The 19,595-nt window shown below is 33.0% G+C and overlaps 1 protein-coding gene across 1 annotated transcript in view; it reads right to left on the reverse strand.

Annotated features, from left to right (window-relative positions):
- Positions 1-19,595, reverse strand: part of LOC143922308 (uncharacterized) — a 102,071-nt gene that overhangs the window by 53,056 nt on the left and 29,420 nt on the right. The window contains exon 2 of the mRNA XM_077445533.1: positions 13,064-13,515. Coding sequence (XP_077301659.1) covers positions 13,064-13,509 — 446 coding nt within the window. The 5' untranslated portion in view covers positions 13,510-13,515. The remainder of the gene's footprint in view (positions 1-13,063; positions 13,516-19,595) is intronic.

Here is a 19,595-nt window from a genome sequence, read left to right on the forward strand (position 1 = left end):
GTGTAAATCATGATTAATAATCCAACCATTCATTAAAATTTTACATATGTATAGTTATATGCGTCACTCTATAATATTACGTAAGATATGTATATTCGAAAATTATACAATTTGTCACATAGGTTGGTCAAATTACGAAAAATAATGAATTTGAATTGTCGTATTGTAGAAAACTATCGGAATAGAAGTTGCATTATTTTGACGAATCCACAGCCCTGCTCAAAACAGTAAAAAATATACTAATAATTTACCGAGATGAAAAATATCCGATGATGTTGCGTCGACGAATAGATATTCCTATTCAGCGCAAAACATAAACCGCGGCAAATAGAAAAAAATCGGCTAATGACCCACCGAAACGATCAAGGCCGAGTCTACTAAATTTTTGCGACTTACCTGTCATTTGAATTGTGGGGATGCAGATACGGCTCGTTGTGGGGCTGATCGTAGAGCTTCTGATGATGATACGTCTTGAGCTTGTTCTGTTTGCGTTGGGGAATCTGGTCACAGGTGGCCGTGCTATGAGTAGGATACGGGGTGAAAGAATAAGTATTATCGTCCGGAGATGTCATTATGTTAGGCTGTTGACAGGGTTGATGTTGATGAATTAGTTGAAATTGCTCCTGTTTCTGATCCTGCGATTGGTTTTCCGGTTGAATCTCGTTAGACAAAGGTTCCATAATGTCGAAGTTACAAGCTTACCAGAGACGAGTGATATTTCGGTTTAACACGTGTTTCGGTTTTGAGTTTTTGCGGTACGTCGACTCAGCCGCGCACGAAGCCGGTCGAGCAACAACTGAGAGTTAGTCCGTATAGTGGGATCACCTCTCTCTCTCTTATCAGCGAGATGCGAACTGTCTTCTCGGCAACTGTGAAATGCTCTGTTAGCCAGACAGCTACCCCGCCGGATGCCGAGGGAAAAGTCTCCGGAAAATCGAACTGCGGGCCTTTTAAAGTCATGGCGATGGAGTACTGTGGGGAGTTTATCGGTGGCTCTCAAAGTGTGCGCATTCCAGAGGCGCGTTTGTGCCCCGTACCGTTCGCGGGGAGACTTTTAAGCTTCCAGAACTAATTACATACACACTTTATCAATATACATATGTATATTGTGATCAAATTCAACTTTTGAGTTGATTTATTTCTATTCATTATTTATCCCTGATCACGTATATGTGCGTGTGTGGGATAGTAACTTTGACACACTGAAACTTTGTATTGGTTGATAAAAAGCTTATCGATACATTGTGGTTTTTTCAATTTAAGTCGATCGGAAATGATACTTCCTCTTGTACATACACAGGTCTTCTACAAGTATTTTTTAATCCCATAAGCCGCTCACTGTGAAACTTTGTAAGTTCGGTATAGAAAATTTTTCTCCACAACCGAATACTTCTACAACGATGAATAATTTTTCAGTTTTGAAATATGCTTTTTCTCGAAACCGTTTGTTTAATGTATTGTAAATATTAACTCTTTTACTTCACATGAAATTAATATGTAATGGTATTTAAATACAATATCAGAAAACGAATGTTCTTTTCACATCATTTAAAGTGCAGAAATTAAAATACATAATTAGTTTAAGATTATAAAATAACTATCGTCCTAAAAAGCAAGAGAGCAAAAAAAAGGTCAATAGTAGGTCAAGGTGACAGTAGTGAACCAATTTTTGTGGGCAAAAGAAACTTGTCCACCGATCTCTGCTTATATTACTCTAAAATACATGGAACTAGCAATTTAGTGAGAGTTATTCTATCGAATAAACAAATTTAGTGAAATTCTAAGCAAATACTCTTTCAAGGGTAATAATCCAAATGAAAAACGAATCGACTGGTAGCGATATAAATATAATACGTATATCCGATCCAACCCTCTTATAATTAATTAGTCAGGTATTTATATATGTTTTGCTTCATATTAATATTTACAATTAGCTTGTAGCAGTGGCGTAGCTAGAAATTTCGGGCACTCATGCGAAATTTATTCAAGCCTCCCCCCCCCTCCACCCATCCACCTTAGCGTGATTTTTAAAAATATGAGTTGAAACAATTCAAATTGTTTGTTGATACATATTTACATAGGACTATAAGTATAATTTTTCTATAAATAAAAACCAATTTTAAAAATTTGTCTAAAGCTTGCAAAATTCTGTAATGAGTCTTATGGATATATTTCCAATAAACTATTTTTTTATATTAACAATGGCGTTACGTGATTAATTATCCCATTTGAACCCAAATAACTTTTTATAGTCTGCAACGTAAGTCTGTAAGTCCACATACATAGTTGCTAAAATAAAGGTGAAGCAAAATACTATTTTAAATGTACAAATGTATGACTCGAGCAATTTTTATTACTTTCAAATTTTTTTGAGTTTGACAATGTTAAATCATATTGTGTGTACATATAATAAATGTATATGAATTTTGAACCCCTGTAAAGCTGGACCCCAATGTTTTTCATGCCTTTGCTATGAGGTAGCAATGTACGCCACTGGCTTGAATATACTATTTCTAAGTTAATGAGTAAACTTGAACAGTACATAAGTATATTAATACATTATTTTACAAGTAACTTGGCTTTACGGAATGCTCTAAAACACCGAAAAACCAATATGTTAGTATAAATTCAGTGGTGGCGAATCATTTTGAACGTACGTGTCACGAAAGTTGTGAAAACTGTGACATATTGAAAATCAACATCAATGTATGTATTTCGTGACCCAATCGGTAACCATTCTCAAAATAATCGAATACCAATTGGAATGTGAAAATTTTCAAGAATAACATATCTCATGCTACTTAAATTTTTAGCGCAATTTTATTTAACGTTTGACAAGCATACGATAGATTCGCGACTGCTCTAAATATATACATTCTATGTATTGTGAATTATGCATAAATAAAATAAATGTAACGTATGTAGAGTATGTGAAATACATATCTTTCGTATACCATACAGTTGTTTTGATGATTACGTATTGAATTATGTACATATATAAGTATGGTAAAACCTGTGACCTTCAGTTTTTCATTTAGAAATATTATTTATTTATTCGTAGTTTTGTTGAATTTTAAGTTGACTTTCAAGAATGTTGTTCATCTTACAAAGTCAAACCGACCACGATATTTTACGTAGTTTAAAATACAAGCCATGGAGATTTCTCGAACACTGAGATTACGATATATGCATGTTAGATTTAGAAACAGCACTTTCAATCAAATCAACGGAATCGATTGAGTAAATGACATAGGATTTACCTGTGCAGACGAGCTGGTCGGAAAAATGAATGCAATAGGCTTATTACTACTACGGGAATTACTGCATCGTTTATGTAAATATTACAACAGGAATTTCACCATAATAAATACATATACATATAAACATGAATATTTTATTAAATATCCACTTTCGCTTGAAAAAAGCATCCGGAAAATATCCCTTATTTCCTGGAAGAGCTATTATTACGCCAAAGTTTTTGATTATCTTCCATTTCAATTTTCAATTATCTCTCAAACCGCTAACCGAATTAGACCGATATTTTTACATGTAATAGAAATTATAAATTTTATACAATATTTTTAAATATTTTTATCTCAACCGGAAGAAGTACTTTTACTCTAGAGCAGGCCTGGGCAAACCGTGGCCCGCCTAGAATTTTGGTGCGGCCCGCGAGCATAATTCAAAAAAAGTTTACTTTTTTTGCACAACAAGTATTGTGCAAAAATGTGTTAAAAGTTGAACATGTGACATCTTGTATTATTAAACTTGTAAATTTAATACGATCGAGTGGCTTGAAACACAGACAATTCATTGCTTTCCTTCAAGTTATTGAATCTGAGTTCACAGATATTATTGATCATAATCATATTCGATGGCTTAGCCTAGGAAAAATACTTCGGCGAGTATGGGATACAAAAGAAGAAATCGTTCTATTTTTAGAAATGAAAAATATTATCGACTTTCCCGAATTAACTGATAATGACTGGCTGTTTGATTTTGCATTTACTTTGGACATCGTGACACATTTAAATACTTTCATCACAGTGTTCCAAGGGGAAAATTTATATGTCCATGATATGGTGAAAAGTTTGAATGCATTTAAATTAAAACTACGACTGTTTCTTCACCATTTATTGATTAAACGGGTAGACCACTTTTCAACCATGAAATTGCTGAAGATACCAGAAAATAAATTTGCAGAATATGATGAAATTATCAACGATTTGAGTGGTGAGTTTCCATGAAGATTTGGCGACTTCCGAAAAATTGAGATAGACTTGGAAATTATACGAGATCAATTGCAATATATATTGATAGCATATCGACGGAGTTATAAATTAAGATTACATATTTACAGTGCGATGCTGATTTAAGGGAATTACAACGTCATGAAGAAATTGGCAAATTTTACAACGCCCTTAATACGGACAAACTTAGAGATTTTGCTCAAAAAATGTTGGTGGTTTTTTGATCAACCTAAATATGTAAACAAACATTTTCAATCATGAATATAGAATTCTTTACAATCAAGCATCACAGATGAAAATTTACAACCATTTTTAAGAGTTTCAACTACAAAATTTTCTTCTGAAATTAAAAAACTGTAAAAATGTAAAACAGTTTCATTTGTACAATTTAATTGTTTTGTATGAAATTTAAAAAAAAATATGTTTTAATTTTTTTCACGATAATAAATAATGAAAATCAAAAAATAGTATTTTACTTGCGGCCCGCCGCTCATTTTTAATTTCTAATGTGGCCCTTCATCCAAAAAGTTTGCCCAGGCCTGCTCTAAAGGATCGAGGTTTTTTATGTTTTTCTCGGAAATCTTTCGTATTGAACTGAGATTTTACATCTAGAAGTTACTATACCAAGTTATATATATATATATATATATATATATATATATATATATATATATATATATATATATATATATATATATATATATATATATATATATATATATATATATATATATATATGTATATATAAAATTTAGTGAAAAACGTCAACCTGAGGTAGCACATTAAACTCTTGTTCGATTTTTCTTCCACTATTTTATTCGACCCCTTTAACATGTGTTCTTCACGGGAAAATTGAAGTATAATCCTTATATCAATGTGATGAAAATAAAAAAAAGTGGGATTTTTTCCTCTTGTCAAAAGTCAAAAATGTTGTGACTTCACGAATTTTTCCACACCTCTGAACGTATCAAGCTGAGATTTAATATAATATTTGTATAGTTTATGCAATAACTGAGAGTTCAAAATTCGTAAATCGGAATTAGTAATGTTTTTAAAAATAATATTTTATTGTTTTATACATAAATACATACTTTTTAAATTATTTTTATTTTCTTGATATTTAATGTGTATAATATTTATAGTGATTTTAAGTAATTAAAAATCTGAACAAAATCCGACAACCGGAAGCAGAACTTTTTTTTGTGTAATTTTCTCCACATTTGAGCTCAATTTGTATCGAAAACGCTCCCATCACCGGCACGTGTGAACGTGCTTTAATTATTGAATTTAGTTTTGTGACCTTCTTATATTCCTCAAATATATAGATAAAGTCATGGGTTGGTCACATCCGAATTTTTTTGAATGTTCCATTGATGCAACGCAAGTTTTCCACTAGACTTCAAATAAAATCCAAAATTCACATTTCTCGCTGCGGCCTAATGTACATGCATTTAATTTTAAATGAGCAAGCAGATTCTTTGTAAATATATCATTTAGTTCAGTACCAAAAAAAGTACAGAAGTATTATTATCAAAACTAAACTAAAAAAAATTGTGCAGATTTCTTTAAATCGGCAGATTTGTGACAATTTAATGAAAAACTATGAACTCATTTTGACATTTCTATTTCCGTCTTAGATAACACAAGAGGTAGATACAAACTTTCATATAACAAATATTATTCAGTCTACCATAGAAACTTCATTCATGGATTTTTTGAGTTGTACAATTAATATATGATTATCGGCTTTATAGAAGACAACTTTTATTTTAATATTACACAAAAATTTTCACACCAATAATATTTTACATCTTCACAGACGAAATGTATGAATATTTTGTACTGTATATTATTATACTGTATATTCGACTCTTGTACGAGAAGAAAATTGATTCCGAGATGCTGAAATTGAGTTTAGGAAATCCTAACCTTTCTTAACGATCGAAGCGTTGCGTATGCTGTGACGATTCATGAAAGCACTCCAAGTATTTTCGTATAAAAGTATACGCATATAGATATGCATGTTGGTGCATTTATATACATACTTATATATATGTAAAGAGGAGAATCGGTGAATGAGTTTGGGATATTGTGTCACTTTCACCTCGTTTAATTCAAATCGAATTGACATATGTACATATATATGTATGTATGTATGTAGGATTATATAAGGAGACTAGAAAATGTTATATATGGTATTGTCATCGATAGAATATTCGGTCAAATGCTAACTTGGATGCTCAAAAAAAACAATAAAAGTATCATTCGAAACATTCTTGTGCAGTGGAACATATGTCACGGTCTTGGAAAAACTGGTTAGGTTGCTTAATAGATTTGAACTTTAAAGTCAACGTAGGAGCACATTGCCCATACTGCGCAATTGAAAGCATACGAAATTTTTCTATTTTTTTAATTACGGATGCTTTCCTTGAATTTTCCGAAATATGTATAATTGAAATATGAATGAATTTAAATGCGGGAGACAATATGTTCAATTTATGAAAACTGATTCTTTTTTGACATACATACATACATGCACACATAACCAAGAGTTATTATATCCAACGTTATTTCCCGATTAATACCAAAATAAATATAATGTCCAACTCTATATTTTATTTCGATTTCAACCACCTCCAATTTTTAGGTTACCGTTATATAAACGTAATTATCGTTTGAATTTCATTTAAAAATTGGAGATTACGTTTTTAAATATCTAAATCTTGAATTATTTTTAAATATAAATAGCTAGGCAATTACATGTATCTAAGTATGTACCTAAACAGCCACACGCGTCTCTTTTCAAGTATTTGTTCTTAAGTCTCAAGAGTTTCATCATTTCCATATTAAAGTCGGTAGCATAATAAAATACATACTACATACATACATATACAGTTTAAAGCTTTCCAACGAAAATTTGTTTCTCGGGTTATCGAAGGCAAAATTAAAATGAAATTTGAATTTTAATTAAAATGAAAACGCAACAATTGTGATTTTGGGATTTTAGGGCATTAAAAAATATTATCCCTTTATGGGTTGGGTTTTAAACGACCACATCTTATAAACATGATTGTTTTCTAAGATTTCAGTTTAGTTTCGTGTGAATTTTCAAAGTACAAAGTTCTAAATCGAATACCAAAAGTACACACTATGAAAAAGCACACTCAATTATCATTGAAGAAAAAAATTAAATCGCGACTTTGATTAGCTCTGTCTGGACTGTCATTGTCGTAAATTTACTAATAGCTAATAAAATAAATCTAGAATAACTAAATAAAATTAATTTGGTACCTTGGCTCGTAAGAAAGGGGCTGGACTGAAAAGGCAACGTGGCTCAATACCATTTATTTTACGGTGGCGATTTAAAACTGCTCTAGAAATAAGTAAGGATATATCAGATTAATTTTCCGTTGAAATCAGTGATACAACAATAAAAAGGTTTTTCAGAGAAGCTGGACGATACGCTCAGAGGCCGACAAAAAAACCAATATTCAATAAAAAAAAATTTTAAAATTCGATTTAAATATCTGAAATTACAAGAAAACTGGAGTGCATCAGATAGGCGACCAGTTATATTTTGACGAATCCAAATTTGACTCCTCAGCTCCTATGATTTTTCGGATTTTCGGCGAAAAGTTGGTGAGAGGTTTGTATGTACAACGAAAAATGTACCCAGAAGACAGTAAAGCATTTTCCATGTCAAATGGTCTGAAGATTTTAAAGATATTTGAAAAAAAAATACGATCGCGATGCGAATCGTACACATGACCGATATATTTCTTTTATTTTTTTTTATTGAATAACTCAATATGCTATAGCCCATGCGATGATATTTCATCGGACTCATCATATCTTGATTATAATATTTCTTAGTGATAGACATGACTTAAAATTTACAGAATTGGTGTCATATTACAATTGCGATGTCTACAACTTTATTTTAATTCCTGTATCAATTTCTTTTTCGAAACCACCCGTTGAAATATCAACGGGCGCAACAATAGTAATAAAATAAAAATCATGTATACATATGTACATATGTAGACTAAAATTATTCGAGAATATTAAAGCATACTCAATAGACAATTTCAATATTGCCTGTCACCCTTTATTATACGAAGGCATTAATGTTAGCAGTATTTCGTTTAATTTAATATATTTACACTTCGAAGTCTGCCTCGTATCTTCCCAATATAATTTCAATGTTCTTGTTCTTGAGCGAATTGTTCGCATATTTAATATATATTGAAGTATGAATAATATTTCAAGTTTGCTGGAACGAATAGTACCATGCTTCCACCGAATTATTGGTGCGAGGAAGTTCGTTAATTATTTTGTTTCTTGTGTTCCATATATCATTGGCGATTCTCGGTTGCGCAAGTTGTCCTCTTTTTGTCGCCCAATATATGAGGCAGTGCTATTTTACCTTATTTTTAAATAATAATAAATTAAATTAAAAAGAGCTTGACAAGAAGTGAATTCCGTCATTTTTTTTATAAAAAAGCAATGACCGTGAACGACCGTGTTCGGTGCAATAATTTTTTTTTATGACGCACAATTCTTAGTTTAAATTAATTGGTTCGAAGCTTACAATACAATACTTAAACGCCACTCGGATGACGTTTTTTTGGCGAAAACGCACATGCTGATCACCCTTGTTGTATGGGTTTGCATTCGAAAATCGTTTCTTAGTACAAAATACAAAACAATACAAAAGGCCATGATAACATCCGGGAAAACATGTAGAAAAGGGTTACCATTGTTACCATTGTTTTACCATTGTTCACCTTTTAGATTTTTGTTTCACATCTAGTAATAATGAAAGGGGACCCGAGGATTTTCTTTTGGTTTGTGGACGGCCACCTCGAGAAATTCGGCCGCCGTGTGATTTGCACAATTCACACATATGGACACACGGCTCTGGTGGGATATGTTGCCCGATCGACGAATATGCTAAAAATCGAAGAACAAAATAAATTCTATGCTAAGAGCTAGACAACTCCGGATGACTTTGTTGCCCAAGCGTAGTTGCTCGTGGGCAGTCTTAGGGCCCGGACACACCGGATGACTTGCGGGCAATTCTGTGGGTGACTTTGTTGCGCGTGCAGATAAAATGTATGCAGTTGTATGAAGCCTGCTACACCAGACAACTCATCGGTTGCCCAGGTCGTAAAGTCTACCGGCTGTAGAGATCGGTTGACGGCGTTAGGTCTGGTCACCGTGATTTTATTACCCAAGTCGATCCCTCAAAATAAATAGCGTTGTATTGAAGGGTGCCACCCTCGGTGATTAGTTACCGGTGACTCCATAATGAAAAAACTATGAACTCATGACTGTATCGTATCGTATTGTATTGTATTGAAAATTCTTATTAGTGAGCGAGCTCTTGGTCGCTTCTGGTTGCCCGATTTGGGAGACCAAGAGCGACCACGAGCAACCAAGCATGGACAACAAAGTCGTTCACAAAATTTCCCACAAGTCATCTGGTGTGGCCTGGCTCTTGGTCTCCATAGTTTTCAATACGTGACGATACAGACACACTGTATATAGTTTTTTCCACTTTGTGGTCGCCGGATACTAATCACCTAGTGTAATGCTATACATTTTGAGGGATCGCGCCAGTCACTCAAACAATAAAATCGGTCGGGTGACTTTGTGACTTTTGCAACTGGTGAATTGCCCGGTGAGGCATACTCCATACAACTGCATACATTTGATCCGTTCGCGCAACAAAGTCACTCACAGAGTTGCCCGTAAGTCACCCGGTGTGACCGAGCTCTAAATCTTGTTAGTACATATCTTCTTTAATGTCAGTACTAAATATACCTGACCCGTAATAAACAGGATTCACGGTCATTTCATCGCATCCGTTTCACCGCGCGACCTTTTCACCCTAGGACATAAGGTGAAAAGGCTCTGTGTATTCGATCGAGTAATTGTAAGTCGCAGGGTGAATCGTCCCATAGTGAATTGACCGTAAACTGAGCGCAAAGTCGAACATGGATAACTTTGGCGACCCGCATTCGACTCGTAGTTTACAATTGTCTTTGCTCCCCTGCCGCCCTTACACTTTTTATTCTCACATTTAGTTGTTTTTGTCTGACAAACTGACTGGTATATACATAATACTGGGACAACTCAATCATGGACCGGGACATGTCCGCTCTGCTTCGATGCGTCCCGGTCTACCGGGACATACGGCAACCCAACGGTTTAGGGATATTTTGCCGTGTATTAGTATATTTTATTGAGCGGACCATTTTTCGCGTTGCCATTTCACCGTGTGGGCAATGTATCAGGAAATTTGTTTCATAAACACCAACTTTTAAGATTTAATTAATTGCGTTTGGTCACCCTATAAATTCGTCATAATTTCGTGATCGATGAATAATTTTTCAATTTCAACTAGCATTTAAATTTTTAAACTTAATCCCAAAAGATTTATAAAAATTTAGTAGTATATGATAATATTTTTCGTTTTTAACACATGTCTTCGTTTGTCTATTTGTATTTCGTTCATACTTTTTTTTACACTATAAAAAATTGGCACCGGTTTTCAAAAAAATAATAAACCTTAGTAAATTTCTATATACATACATATGTTTTATCATGTATAATCGAATAAAATAAAGAACTTCTTTTTGGAACTGGTTTTTAAATTTTATAGTTTTCTTCAGAGCGGAAAGATGGCGACAGTAAAGATGATGCAATTATAAATGTAGGTTTGTCATATCATATGTACATACACACGCAAATTTTGGTATGAATCGCAGAGTGAGCCAATGCGCTATTGTGGTCAAACATTCTAGTTACATGTATTTATTTATTTTACAGGTATGCACCCATATATACTTTTACATTGAATGTGATATGTATGTATAGTCAAACATTGTACAAAGTATTGTATGTATGTACAAAGCAAATACAAATATCAATTAACATCCACAGAGACATATATGGTCAAATTTATAGCATTTTATATAATTTAGCAAAATTCGAGTTGTTGAAAACTCGAAATGTGCGAGAAAATGGGCTAGGCTGTAAATTTGTTGGAATCGTTTAAATGAAAATAAGATAAACTGGCAAAACTCTGATAGGAAGCGATTGACCTGGAGTCACAAATCCAAGGTCTGGCCAGCAGCAACCGGTGGGATATGAACCCGTGACCAAATTGTTCGAAAGCATTACATACATATATGCTAACAAATAGTCTATGCTGCTGGTTATGCTATGATACACAAAATTACGAATCTTTATTGAAATCATTTTATCTTTAAAATACCCGTTGAAAAAAAGCTTAGGAAATAATTCTTTCATTATATTTATTAAATATTGGTTTTCTCGCTATAATTTCAATATAATATATATTTTTGGTGATTCCTGTAATGAAAATAATTGGCAGACCGAGTGACAGAAAAGGAACAGGTACATACCTGCGTTCGAAAATACGTTTACCGATAATTTTGAAATTGGATCAAGTCGAAGACAAATTGAGTTAATAATGCAACATACCACTTTAGTTTACTATGTTTAGTCTACCTACGCAAGTATAAACGATATACATATGTACTATATATTTTATGTACATATGTGTTGCTGTTGATGAATTAATTACATGTATCATGAAATTTTATATTATATTAGCTGTTTTAGCCGGCTATATAAACAGCTTAAACATGGCGAATCTACTAGTACATAAATATTCATTTGTTTTTTTATCAAATTTATTTGAATCGAATCGTCATAGAAACTGTTTTGTTTACGAAGTTCCCCTCCGGCGAATGCCCCCGCGGCCCCCCGTCCCCATGTCATCATGTCGTCATGAAAATTTTGACTTGTTTTCGTAGTTCCAACCTATAATACAATATTTACATACAGAGTCTCTTTCGAAATTATATATTAGATACCGGTCTCCGTGACGAGACAGAATGTTAAACGGCAGAAAACGCAAATATCGGAAGGCAAAGATCGAAAATCGAAAGATGGTGCATGGTAAACGGTACATACTCACTTAATTTCCGCGAGCAGGATACAACTGGAACAAGAGGAACAGGGTTTTCCTCCCGTATTAATGTGCGCGCGCAGAATACGGGAGGAAAAGCATGTTCCTCTTGTTCCTGTTGTATCCTGCTCGCGCTAATTAAGTTAGTGTGTACGTGAGTATGTACCGTTTACCATGCACCATTTTTTTTATCTTTCGACTTAAGATCTTTCGATTTTCGATCTTTGCCTTCCGATATTTGCGTTTTCTGTCGTTTAACATTCTGTCTCGTCAAGTAGACCCATTAGATACATATGTACATATTTATATAGGTATTATGTACATACTATTATGTAGGTATCATGTAGGTATCATGTAAAAAGCATAAATTTTCTTACTTGTTTAACATACATATATGTACGTAGTTTCGTTTAAGCCTAAATTTAAACGCGATTCAAAAATGCGCAAAAACTTTTTGTCGTTAGTCTTATTTTGAGCTCAAATTTAATCTAATATATAATTTCGAAAGAGACTTTGTATGTAACTATGTAACTATTGTTGGTTCGTAGAATTCGTGACTTTAAATTTAATAAAAAAATACATGAATATTCAAATAAATTTAATAAAATGTTTACTATTACATTGGCCATTTTTAATCGGTTTATATTACAAATAACGAGCGAAATCGGGTAAAACCATTAGTTAACAATAAAATAATAGCGAGATTCTAAATTTGAGGAATGATTGTACACTTTTAGTTAAGATTTTTGAGTAATTAGTACATAAAAAAAGGTTTTAAGTACTTGAGGTATTGAGGTACAAAAAAACTTACTTTTTGCCTTTACTGGTGGAAGGAGAATTATCGATATCGCCAGAGTTGGTAGATTCACTGGTCTCGAAGTTTGAAGAACTCTGGCTGCATTCGGCGACATCTGAAGTAGGCCAAGAGGTTTGATTGGGTTCAATTTCAGGGATCTTTGGACTCGGAGATGGTCCGCCAGGTGATGGGAGCGCGGTCTGCGTGGTGGTGAGCACCAAAGACTTGGTAGACCTGATGACGCTGGTATTCTTCACTATCACCGCACTGGTACCTTCACGTTGATGTTGCTGGCGGGATGAAGTGGATGGCTGGATTACCCCCCTGTCAGGACGAGCCCCTTCACCCTCATGAGTGCTCGCCAATGAAGAAGCCTTAACTATGACGTGAGTAACTGGCGACACGTACGTCGGCATTTCTTCATCCGACGACACGATAGAAACATCATCGGAGTCCATCATCTTTGCCTGAAATCAGAAGTTTCATATTTAGTAAATACTTACATAATAAATTAGATTAATTGTTCGGAATGGACTGTATAGTGGTTGAACATCTTTATAAGTTTGAACTTTTTTAGAGAATTTGCATATGCATAGGTCTGTCGAAAATAAATTAACTTTTTGCATTCAAAACAGCACCTCAATGTGACAATACTTCAAATCGCTCGATTTGTCCCTATCGCCTAAGTGGTGTCGAATTAAAGTTTGTGGATGAATTTGGGGGTCATGTTCTCAAATGATTTTTATTTTAAACGGCACATAAGACAATATTTGATTGCGGACCACAACAATGCTGGGATTCTTACTACGAGTTAGTTAACCTTTACAGAGTGCGTTGGAGCTTAAAATTCTTTATGAATCTCTAGTACGTAGCATTCTAGAATTTTCTTCCATTATATGGAGTCCTATCCATATGACTCATTCATTGAAGATTGAGAGAATCCAAAAACGGTTTCTCAGATATCTTTATATGAAATTGTATGGTCATTCTCCTTGGCTATATCCTAGCGCATTCCAATTAGGAGCTTTAAGCTTCAACTCATTGGAGTCTTGTCTTATTATGTTTCTGGGAAAGCACTTTTTTAATCTTTTAAATGGGATAGTTTTTATGCTATTGGTAAGTTCAGGGACCTGAGGAATCGTGATTTGTTTGTTTCTCCTGTGGCTCGCACAAATATGTTGGCAACGTCTCCAATATCTAGAGCGATATATCTGCTCAACCGGGTTGCTGGTGAAATTGACCTCTTCAATGTAAATTGTGCTAAACTGGGTGAGTGGTTGTTGAGCAACGCCAGTAGTTGATTATATCAATTATAAATGTTAATGATTTTTCCATCAAGATATAGCAGGTTGTTATTATGATTGTATGACTAGCGACCGTGACGCGCTGGAGCTCTCGGTAATGTCACTGTGGCTAATATGTTAAAAATAAAATAAAATAAATAAATAACCAGCAGCATGGACTAGTGGTTAGCATATCTTGCTATGGCCAGTGTGGTTATGAGTTCGAGTCACACTGCTTGCTGCTGGCTAGACCTCGGTTTGTAACCAGGTCGGTTGTTTCTTATCAGAGTTTGCCAATTTTTCTGATTATCATTGAAATGATTCCCACAAAATTGGCTTTCCCTACCCATTTCTCTCGCGAAATCTTGAGTTATATCTCAGGGTTTCTCTCCATAGATGTCTCTGTGGATTTTTATTGTATAAATTCAAATTGTTGTATAATTTTTTTTATTAATCATATTGTATTTGATGTTTTTTGATCGTATTGTATACTATGTCTGACCATAGATGTCATGTATGGTTTTGAATTATGTAATGATTATGTATTAAATATATATAATTTCTTGATGTCTATAGTATGTATGTACATACACTCGTCGCATTGGAGCGATCTGTAATGACGAGTGTACATTAATTGATTGAATAAAAATAATTTAAAAATTAAAATGTATGCTGATGTCATGATCAGAGATCAACGTTGGATGGATGTTTTCCAAATAACAATAGACAGCTCTATTAGTGTTCAAGCAAGAGAAAAAAAGCATGGTTTTCAAGAAATCGACAATAGTGAACTATAATATTTTTTATGCGAAAAACATCGATTCAACGCCAATCTTTGCTCATGATGCCCTTGTTAAACACTGAGAAATTTATAGGTTGCTTGTTATGAAATTTTTCGCCGTGAGGCACGGGTTGCGAAAATGAGTTGAGACTGCACCGTCACCCTAACATATATATGTAGAAGCTTTGCAGTCACTGGACACATCTCACCAGCAGAGGCATTTAAAGAGAAAAAAACCTCACGAATTGGTGGTCTGAATTCGAGAGATTCATAATTTCCCGTAGTGCCCGTACATGACCTGAAGAACAGCGATATCACTGGTGATGATTTATCGAGAATTGATAAGATGGCATCAAATAAAATAAAAAAACAAATAAATAAATAAATATTTTATGTATGTACATATATGTACATACATATGTCCAATGCACTTACAGAATTATGAAACGTTATTTGCTCGGTTTAATGAAAGGTAATAAGAAATGAAACTCATAGAGGAGCGGTTTCATTAGAATAGCTGACTTCGTGGAGCTAAAGAAACTGGGAATATGGATAATGCATTTAGAAATGGACAATTATACAGTGCTCGAGTGGTACTCAAGAGAGTGTAAAGGGGTGTAAGAAAAGCCACAGGTGAGATGAGTGGACTAAATAAAGTAAACAGGTGTAGCTAGGGGGAAGGTGGTGCGTGTTGCTCAACATAAAGACGATTGGAATCGTATTTAAGAGGCAGTGGTGAGCTTTTAAACGACTTTTTTTCAATAAAAATAATTTAATAACATCATTTTTGGAAAAAAACCTGACCGTTGAACTTTTTTTAATTTAAGCTTTAACCCGTTTGGAATCTCGATATTGTGTAACGTAACGTAAATTACATTAATGCGGTTTAACGTAAATTGCATAAATTCCGTTACGGTACAGATACACACTAGTGAGAGGAAATTGCGACATTTTTCAGTAAACAGATATCCGTAAGATAGTCTGTATATTTTACATTATCACGCACAAAACCGATGAGCAACAATTACTTTTGTTGTTGACTGTACATATTACTTATTACATATTTTATTTTTATTTTATTTTATTTTATTAATTGAAAAATCAACAGACAGGATGTACATAGATATGTATAAAAAAAAACAAATAGTAAATAAATAATATATGTAACATCCGAGTCCAATAATAGATTTTTACAAAAATGAAAAAGATAAATATGAGGAACACAAATTAAAAAGTAAAGAATAAAGGCATGACAAAATATGTAGAACATTGCATAATTAAACTATAGTATTAAAATATTTGGAAAAGGTTATAAAATAGAATATAAGAAGAAATTGAAATTTACAAATATAACAAATGAAAAAGGTAAATACAAAATAAACAAATGAAAAGGAAAAGAATGAAAGCTATAATATGATTAAATAGCACATTACATAACTAAACTAAAGTATAAAAATATTGGAAATATTGGAAAAATAGAATAGGGGAAGAAATGAATCAATCGGTCAAGATTCTCTTGATGTTAGACCTGAATTGATGTAGGGAAATACCAAATAGATCAACCTCATTCAGCTCTCCGTTAAACATACGATTAAACGCGCTGCAGATAAGAATATTTTTGGGAATTAGTATTGAAAGGGATCAAGTGAAAAGAGTGCAACGCGTCTAGAGTACCGAACTGGGATTCTGAAATTAACCTTATTCAGTAAATCAGAACAATCAAGGAAACCATTTATGAGCTTAAAGAAGAATATAGCATCAGTATGCCGTCGCCTGACAGAAAGATTGTTAAAAGAAAGGATTTTTAAAATGTCGGAAACAGTAGAATGGGTAGGAAAAAGGTAGCGTAAGGATTTAATAAATTTAAGTTGAACTTTCTCAATACAATTAATATGGGATATATACATATACATATAATATCATTTGGAAATGTCAAATTCAAAATTTCCGTTTACAGATAAAGCTTACCTTATTTTTATTATAAACTTATGTACAAGTGCAATAAGAATTTTAATTTTACCTATGTATGTACATACATACTAGGCTTTCTGACCCGGGACAAACATTCCCGGGAATTCACGGAATTTTTGTTGTCTCGTGTCCCGGGAATTCTTATCTCGAATCCCGGGAAACGTATTTAAAAAAATCTTGAAAATATACATCATTTTTACAACTGCGCGAAGGGAAATAATAAATCAAATACAGAAAGAATCGTAAAATATCGGGTTCGGCTAGTTATAATAATAAAATAAAAAATAAAATAATTAAATAAATTTAAAATGTCCGGTGCTTTTTTAAAAACAAAATAATTTTTATTAAAACCTTATAAATGTCAAGACGGTACATGAAACAATAGTATATTTGAACTTCCAAAAGGCAAAAGTATCACTTTTTTTAGTATCAAAAGTATCAGGATTTTTATTGCTTTATGCTGTGAGAAGAGTCTACACATAATGAAAAATTCATTCGCTGAAATCATTCTAATGTATTCGAAATAATATGGACGCAAAACCTATCTGATTCTTTTATTCAGTTAAACGGATTTCTCGCATGTTAAAAACATTCATGAAATGAACCGACAATTTTTTCCATTTTTGAATACAAATGTGCTCATACATATGTAAATGTGTAATGTTGTTGCAGATGTAGTGTGCTGCAGATTTAAATTTTCAACATTTTACTGTAGATAAATATTATTGAATTATTGAACTAACCAATTAACGAATCACATGTAAAATTTCGTATTATATTTTCAACTATAAAGCAATGAAATTGTTAAATTGTACGTCGAAATTAATATCAAGTGAAAACTAGGGCGTGAACAACGTTGTTCGCATTTGAAATGTATTGAATATTTTAATATTTTTAAATTTAAAATCTAAAATTTAAATATATAGTGAATGGCACATTGATTTATTGATGACATTACTATTCCATGCGCTTTTATATTTTTATTAGCATTGTGTCGACTACATATTATGTGCATGTGTGCGGTATGTGTGCGTTCAGAAAACAATACAAATAGTTGCAATAATAAAGCAACACACACATACGTACACATATTGCAGGTGAACTAATATTGGATCAGTTGTCACGCAGAGAACGTGTTAGAACATTGAAAAAAAATAAATATATACAAGATCGAACGTTCCTAGTGAAAAATACGTACATGCATACAGTTTGATCTCAGTTAAAAAATATATTGCGGCGCATTTTTACAATAAGCAACAAACAACATTAAAAAATAATGGCGTCATAATACAAATATTACGTTTAATGATACAATTTGGTCAGTTTGGTCGCTGGATGCTTTTATAGGATCCATCAAAATTTTTATTCAATAAAATTAATCACATGTTATTTCATTATGCGTAATAGAATTATATAAATGCATATGCCCAATTTAGAGCTAGCTGTTGATCATTTGTCTATTGACCGTTAATTTTACGTACTGACCATTTATTATAATAATTAATCGACGCAAAGCATTTCAAGTTACTGACCATTATTATGAACTAGTTTTATGTCCGTTGAAATTTCAACGGGTGGTTTCGAAAACAAATTGTTACATGACTAAAAATAAAATAAAAGTTACAATACGTATAGTAATAATTAATCGGAAGCGGAACTAAAAGAGAAATCGGGAATCGGAACTGAAACAGGGATCGGTATCCGGAACTGAAAGGAATCCAAAACCGGAAATGAAAAAGGAATCAGGATCTAAAACTGAAAAAGGAATCGAAATCGATGTACAATAATAATTAATAATAAATATGTTACGTTATGTACGATTAGTGATTATTAACGTTATTAAGAGCATTTTTTCAATCGGGACAGTAGTGTAATGGTCCGACTCGGCGTTCTGGAATTAATTTAATTTTCAAATATCGTTAGCATATAAATTAATTTCAATAATTTCAAAATATAAATAATTTACGTAAAAAAAAATAAAAACACGTATTTTTATATGGCGAGAAGGAATATTTCAATTAATGTTTAAAAAAAAGGCGAAATGAAGAATTGGATTTAGCGTGATGTTCGTGACCATTAGCTCGATTTAGACCTATATTCAGGCTATTTGGGGTGATCGGTTCGAGTCGCGACAAAGTCGTCTCGTCGAAAAATGAATTTATCGATTTTTATCGATTCATTCATTATGTTCGGCGAGAGTTAGGACACACACACACACACACAGATTACCGTCTTTATATATGTATATGATATGATATGATATATAATAATAGGGGGTTTTAAAATGCACTTTTATTTTTTGTACCCACCCCCCACATCCACCACCTCAAATAGCATACAATTTTATCAATACATATGTACATATGTATGTAGTTTACTTTTTATTATATAAATCGCAGCATTCAAGGTTGACAGTCAGTCTGTAAAGATAAATTAGAACATGCAATTTTTCAGATTGGAAATGCAACGAGTGACCTCACTGAAGTATATATAATGATACTGAAAATTGTAT

Source organism: Arctopsyche grandis, chromosome 2 (genome assembly GCF_051622035.1).
Source record: "Arctopsyche grandis isolate Sample6627 chromosome 2, ASM5162203v2, whole genome shotgun sequence".
Lineage (NCBI taxonomy): Eukaryota > Metazoa > Arthropoda > Insecta > Trichoptera > Hydropsychidae > Arctopsyche > Arctopsyche grandis.